The sequence below is a fragment of the Sinocyclocheilus grahami genome, unplaced genomic scaffold (genome assembly GCF_001515645.1).
Source record: "Sinocyclocheilus grahami isolate Dianchi unplaced genomic scaffold, SAMN03320097.WGS_v1.1 scaffold905.1, whole genome shotgun sequence".
Classification (NCBI taxonomy): Eukaryota; Metazoa; Chordata; class Actinopteri; order Cypriniformes; family Cyprinidae; genus Sinocyclocheilus; species Sinocyclocheilus grahami.
In genome coordinates, this window is record NW_015506084.1 from 417,715 (window position 1) to 425,162 (window position 7,448).

At 44.3% G+C, this 7,448-nt stretch overlaps 1 protein-coding gene across 1 annotated transcript in view; it reads left to right on the forward strand.

Moving 5' to 3' along the window:
* Window positions 1-4,398: 4,398 nt before the first annotated feature.
* Window positions 4,399-7,448, forward strand: part of LOC107564057 (transmembrane protease serine 13-like) — a 19,147-nt gene continuing 16,097 nt past the window's right edge. Inside the window, exon 1 of the mRNA XM_016249053.1 lies at window positions 4,399-4,480. Within this exon, the coding sequence (XP_016104539.1) occupies window positions 4,463-4,480 (18 nt within the window). The 5' untranslated portion in view covers window positions 4,399-4,462. The remainder of the gene's footprint in view (window positions 4,481-7,448) is intronic.

Here is a 7,448-nt window from a genome sequence, read left to right on the forward strand (position 1 = left end):
AGCGTGCTGAACTTCAGTCGCCTGACTGACCGGTTCAAATGATGCAGATCTAAATAGGACGCCACCCTCCATCCTTCCTCGGAACAATGAAGTACAGACTGTAGAACCCGCACTCTGCTACGTGAGGAGGGACCACCTCGATGGCCTCCTTCCTCAAAAGAGTAACTACTTCTGTTCCATGACCAGAGCCTGCTCGGGACCCACCATAGTGGTAACTGAGAGAAGCGCTCGGCGGAGACCGCTGTACCCTGGAACACCGGCAGTGTTGGCAGACTGATCTCCTGAGGGCACTGAGGAGAGACGGGCACCGTGTGATGCAGTGTGCACCGCTCTTCCCCAGAGGGGCCTGCCCTCCGAGGTCCTGAGCCATAGCATATACAGTAGACCCTCATAGTTGAAGTCTTCTCTAAAAATGACGGTCCTCAGACCCGCGTCATCTGCTAGGAAGACTCGACTGATAGAACCAGAGCCTGCTCAGGGCAGGACCCAAGGAGGCACGCTTGGCAGGGGCTCCCACACCACCAGGTGACATACTAAGGGAACCAGTCTCACGAGACTGGCCTCTGGTGCTCTTAGAGCGGCTAGCTCGGTGCTCTGAAGCGGCGAACCAGCAGGGTACGGCCGTACTAGCTGCTCTAGAGACCTCCGTGGAGGTCGCGAGTCTCTTAGCACCGCTACATTTCCGGGCGGTAACTGAGTAAAGCGCTCGCCGGAGACCGCTGCGCCCTGGAATGCCGGCAGGGTTGGCATACCGATCTCCTGAGGGCACTGAGGAGAGACGGGCACCGTGTAATGCGGTGTACACCGCTCTTTCCCAGAGGGAGCTAGCCCTCAGAAGTTCTATAGGCCTTAGGCGTCAGGACATTTTAGACGGAGACTATCCAGCGAGAATGACGGTCCGCAGAACTGCCTTCTGCTATAAGCCTTCGGCTTGGGAGATTTTTATCCCAAGAGCCCCTGTATATCTGATGCCGGTTTCACTGCACGTGCTTTTATGCTTCCTGGTCGCTACGTCACCCCGCCCGTGACGTCTCGCCCATCCATTAGACTGATTACACATGTGATTCAGAGCGTGGTCACGCTGGAGGCGTTCCCATAGCGTTTCGACGCAGCTCGAGTTCCTGAAGGGGAACTGAGTTGTCATGCTTCCCAGCTGAGATCATGCACAGTCAATAAGATTGCAAACGTGCTTGACTTTAATTATATAGTTATAAAAGCCATAAATAAAAGCATTTATTAGCAATAAACAACAGCCTGCACTCATTTGTTTAACTGCCTTTCTTTGTTAAAGAAATCAGATGACTCCCATTTCTCCAAGGATAAATGAAGCACAACAGGAGGAGCTGCTCCCTAGCATATTTTTCTAATGCCATAAATTAAAACAAAGCTTCCCCTAAAACTCGTTCAGTGATTTATCTTGAAAGATATTCAGAATGTTTCAAGTGTTTTTTTTCTCTGTCATCAGTATTATGAAAGTGTCTTGTCATGACTCCCAACCCTAGCTGTCCTCACCTGTATTACATCATGAGTCTAAATATATATCCCATATGTTTATCTTAGCCTTTGCCTGCTGTTGAATGTGTAACCTAAGCCTTTTTACGTGCATTTTGCTTTATAGTAATACTCATAATCAAATACTCTTTGTTGTTTAAAGACATTACTGAATGTGGGGTATAAAACTTTAAAATGATAGTGAAATTGTTATTTATTTGATATATTAAATAACTATAAAGATGTATTTAATATTATTCAACAAGTGTAATGTGTGCTGCATAATGTGTGTGTGACCACACTAGTTACAGTAAATAACAGATATAATGACAGCAACAAACTGTAAATACTGTAATTGCAAATACGTGACACCCTTTTTGTTTTATTTTCAAAGTATTTGTACATGATCTTTAGGTGTAAATCAGTGAAGCAGTACCAAGCATGTTCACCCTGTTTGATCATGGATCATTGCAATAGAAGAAGAAATCTGTGCGTCATTGCCTCAGTGCTTGGGTTTAAGAAAATATTCCAGGTGTGGCAAGTTATGTTTATTTGTGGCATAATGTTGATTACCATAAAGATTTAGACTTGTCCACCCTTCTTTAAAAATGAGTTATAATGAGTCATTTACAGTACAGTTGAAGTGAATGTGGCCAATCCATAAGTATTGAAATACTAACCTTTTCTGTGCAGTTTTATCCTATTTTTACAACATGATTTTATTAAATTATAAGCTTTACATTTCTGGTTTTAAGTTCTCCAAAAACTAGCCCTGTCAAAATACAGTAAAAGAGTATTATTGTGAAATATTATTGCACTTACAATACAATAACAGTTTTCTATTTGAATTTATTTTAAAATTTGACTTTTGATTCACTTTAACCAATGTTATGCATCCCTGCTGAATAAAGGAATTAATAACTTTCAATAAATAAATAGCCCCAATATTGTAGTGCACGTCTAGAGCACTTAATGTATACAGTGACAGTTTCAGTGAGTCAGAGTAACAGTCATGTTTTCAGTCAAATCACGTGGATCCTAGTTTCAAAGTAGCTTTTATCACTTTTCTCTTTTGTTGATACAATAAATTGCTGATTATACATTCTTAATCTCACTGTGTTTTAAGCTTTGTGTTTCAGCACAAATAGCCAATGAAAGCGGTGATGTAACCTATCTTTTGCCTTCATTATATTCTGCTCTAATTTTCTAATTCATTGTTTGGTTTATATTGCATTACATAATTTAATAAAGCAAGGTTGTCTCACGTTTTTCATACATAGATATGTGTTCACAAAGAGTGTTCATGGTCAAACATACTGTACAAGCAAGATATCAATATAAGGAAGGTAAAATAAATTCTAAGAAATCTTTCCTTGACCAGAGGCGTATTCATGGTGAGTGTGATGAAAAGAAGCTCAGCGACAGTGGATGACTGAACAGTGTTACCTGTGGTTGAGAGAGATGTTGAATTGCATCTGCCTTTTCTGCCTTGTCATTCTCTCTTTGTGAGGTGTCAGTGGAGCACTTCCTGTTCAGTGTTGATGAACAGATGATCACATGATGATGAACACGTCTTTCAGCTGAGCACTGCTATGCTGGAGCATGTTTTCATGCTTACAGTGATTCTGAAAAAAGGTCACAAAGATTGCAAGTAGCAGAGATTTCATGTTAAAGGGTTAGTTCACCCCAAAATTAAAATTCTGTCATTAATTACTCATCCTCATGTCGTTCCAAACCCGTAAGACCTTCGTTCATCTTCGGAACACAAATGAAGATATTTTTGATGAAATGTGAGAGCTCTTAGACCCTGCATAGACAGCAACGCAACTGTAATTTTCCCAGGTCCAGAAACGTAGTAAGGACATCGGTAAAACAGTCCATTTGACATCAGTGGCTCAACAGTTTTGGGAAGCTACGAGAATACTTTTTGAGCACAAAGAAAACTAAAATAACATAATTTTTCAACAATTCTTCTCCCCCGAGTTACGTCTTCCGCCATTTTAGAGAGTATCACAATGCATACGCACACTTTCCCCTAAGCGTAAACAAAGCTGACTACGCAGATTACGTCCATGCGCGCGTTTTCCAAAACTGCATTAATTTGATCAAAAAAGACAGTAAAATCTGTAATATTTTAAAATATTGTCATAATTTAAAATAACTGTTTTCTAATTTAATTTATTTAAAAATGTAATTATTCCTATGATGGCAAATTTCAAACTTCCGTTCAACTTTTCAGTTAACGTTCTTTATTGTTTAATTAGCCCTATTGTTTCATTGTGAAACACTTGAGTTATTAAACATTATTATAATGTTAGACAGAACTAGGTGTTTGAAACCAACAAAACCACAAATATAAAAAGTACTAAGTAACACAAATATTATGTAATTATAATATTATAGCTGTACAGCCACTTTGAATGATTGTGATCTACAATATGGTTGCAGTGATTGAAGTTTAACATCTTTTGAAAGTCTCTGATAAATCAAGCAACTTTTAGTCCAACTGGTCATCCATATTCATCCAATATAACTATTTTTATCTCAAAGCATTAACTGTTTGCACATATGAGGGTGGAGTGAACACAGTGTTGTAGTAAATTGCCATTGTTTTATGATATTCATTAGGTCTGTCTATTGCACAGCAGTGATTCGCTTTTAATAACATTCCAACAAGGAAGTTATTTTGATGCGAGACTATTTTATGCTTGTTGTTTCCACGTGAGCCAGAGGGGAGGTGAGGGTAGAGCATCCAGGGCTCAAACTGGTCGGGCAGGTAGATATGACACTGGCATTCCTCCAGTGAGACTAAAAGAGGGAGGATAAGAGGGCAGTCCTAACTATGTCTTGAAAAGCAATTCAGAAATAGAAAAGTGGGTCTCATTTTTCCTTTGGGATTGTAGAGACAGGTTGAAATCCCGCCCACCCTAATACATATTGGATCTAACCAAAGTCCACACTCCTGTATCTAATGGCAGACAATGACCCGGTAAGACAGAATCACAGAATTTTGGCTGCAAAGTGAAAGCTTTAAATTTTATTTGACCTAGTATGTTTTTTTTAATGCATGTGTGACATGTTAAAGTTCTGAATTGTGTGGTCTATTTCAATGGTTTATATAAATGCATTTGTATGAGTCTGGCTTGCATGTATCGTAGGGGTCTCAAACACTCAAGAGATACTTGAGCTGGTTTTGCTTTGTTAAAACACTGAAACAGAAATTACGACTTAAAAAAAAGGCCAGTCAAGTAACTGAAATAATTAAGTGTACTTAACCTCATGATTTTAGATATTACGCGTTAATAAAGTAGCAACAGGTGATACTAAAGGCTTTTAGTTTTGTAAAGTGGGACTTTTTAAACATGCATTAATTATGCATGTTGCATTAACTAATTGTTTTCATACATTTTCCTCCTTCATTTTTAGGCCTATTTATTGAGCAAAAATTATTTGAGTTATTAATGACCTGCATGTATTATCTAACATACCATTGTAAACTGACTTATAATAAGAGGGTATATATTGATATATTATATAATAGTAACAATTTACCATAAAGTTATATTTGTTAACACTAGTTAACTATAATATTAGTTAACATAAAATAACAATTAACAATACTTTAAAATAATTTATTAATCTTAGTGTTAAATCCAACATTTACTAATATTTTATTCAAATCAGTTCCTTAATAGATCTGAAATAAATGAAAAATATATGAACTTACATTAACAAAGGTGAATATACACTGCAAATGTGTTGCTCATTGTTAGTTAATGCATTAACCGATATTAACTAATTGAACTTTTGTATTGAAAATGTCTAGGTTACTTGTGTAACCTTCAGGGAACGGAGACGTTACGTCAGTCGTGACTGACGAATTGGGATCTCGCCCGAGAGCCCAATCACCTTCGAGTGTTAACTAAACAAGCCAATGACAGTTGGCGTGCGTGTTTCTCCACGCGCACCCCGCTGCGCAGCGCGGGTATAAAAGGAGAGCGCGTGCAAATGCACATCAGTTTTTCGCTGAGGAGCCGAGACTACGTGCCCCGGCCGTACAGCGGTGGTACAGCAACTGTGGCGACGGAACGTAACGTCTCCGTTCCCTCCTTCAGGGAACGAGGGTTACACAAGTAACCTAGACATTCCCTTTCAGTCAGTCACGTTCTACGTTACGTCAGTCGTGACTGACGAATTGGCATCCGTATGGAAAACGCCACTATTGCTGACCCCCTCCAGTGCCCTGCGGAAGCCGGCAAGTCCCCCCACACCAGCTGGGGCGGAAGATAGGACAGTGGCTAGGCAGAGGGGGCCGCCACTGCTGTTCCATACAGTGGTACATTGGATAACACTGGGAAAGTGTACCCAGTTGGGACGCTACGGAAGCCACATCCCACACATAGGAGGTATCATGTGGAATTACACATATGGACTGGCCCCCGGGCAGTACTACATATGGAAGTCCCTGCGGTAGACTCAACCCGCCAGGGCTGAGATAACTACGCAGCAGAGATGGCAGTGAACAACTGCCAGGGAAAGACACGGGCTTACCGTGAGGGGAGCCGTACCGTGGAAGGGCGCCGGGCGAATTAAATCGCTTAGCCGAGTCTGATGGTTCTCACAAGCCAGCGAGACGGCCTGGGGAGCGCTAACCAGGCCCCCAGCGACCGAACTAGCGGGACCAGGGAGACAACCGACATACCCGCAGTGGGGCAGAGAAGTGGAACACAGGCACCCAACCCGGGAGGCCGCGCGTCCCAGGGTGGGGTCTGAGTGCGCGGCGCACCACTTACCTGGCTCCACGGCTGGGCAGGGGGCTCGTGAGGAGGCATAGCGTCCTTGAACTGAACCCTGCTGCCCATTAGAGGGGGACGGCCGTGTGGAGACTGGGTCTCGTGCACCGCCGTCCTCGCCCTCTTGGGACCCGGAGGCAAAGGAAACTGCTCTTTTATTGAAGTTTTGGGTACCACTGGCTGGGTAGCCAGTGGCGGAACAAAAACAAACGGGAACATAAGATTCTCCACCCGGCCCTCCTCCGGGGGAAGGAGTGGTGCAGTCACCATCTCCTGAAGAGCAGGATCCCAGAGCACCGGGTCGCCCGTCTCAGGGACGCCACCTGCTCAGGCACTTCACGGGCTTGGCAGGGGCGGAGGCGGGCTGCGCCGGTTTCCTGCGGCCAGCTCCACGCTGCGGCCGTTGTGAAGGCTGCTGTTGTGGCCGCGCCGGAGCGGAGGTAGAGGCCGCAGGAGGGCGCCCTCGTCGACTAGCAGACAGAAGGGCTGCAGCTGGCGGTGGGGTGCAGACAGCAGCAGACCGCCGGGGCAGGATGTGTCGAAACGCCTCCATCTGCTTCCTTAGTAACCTCCTCATGCACTTCCGGGAAGAATGGAACCGGAGGCGGCTGCCGACGCCCGGCCTGTGCCCCCAGGAACCAATCATCCAGCTCTCACCGTAACCCTCAGGTCTCCCTGACCATGAACCGAAGTAGCCCTCCGAGAACCAGAGGAGCTAGAGCGGGGCATGGCAAGGGGGACACCCCCCCGTTTAATGAGGAGGTATCTAGACCGCAACGTCGCGATGGTCATGTTCCCGCACTGAGAACATGACTCATCCATGAGCGCTGCTTCAGCATGCTGTAAGCCCAAGCACGAGAGGCAGTGATCATGACCATCAGATGGAGGCAGGAAACGACCACATCCAGAAACGCACAAGCGGGAAACGCACGAGCACGATCTTTAAAAAGACGCCCGTCGCTCGTGAAGCTCTTTTAGAAATTGCTCTTTTAGAAGGAAACACTCTTTTAGAGAGAGCGCTGAAGCGCCCAGGGGAGGTCGCGGCGAGACCGCAGAATGGCAGCTGCAGCACGCCGAAGATGAGCAGCACTGAATGGCAACCCCCGCTGACGCGCCGTAACACCAACGCCAGCTGTTTCTTCCAAACACTCGCGGAGATTCGTC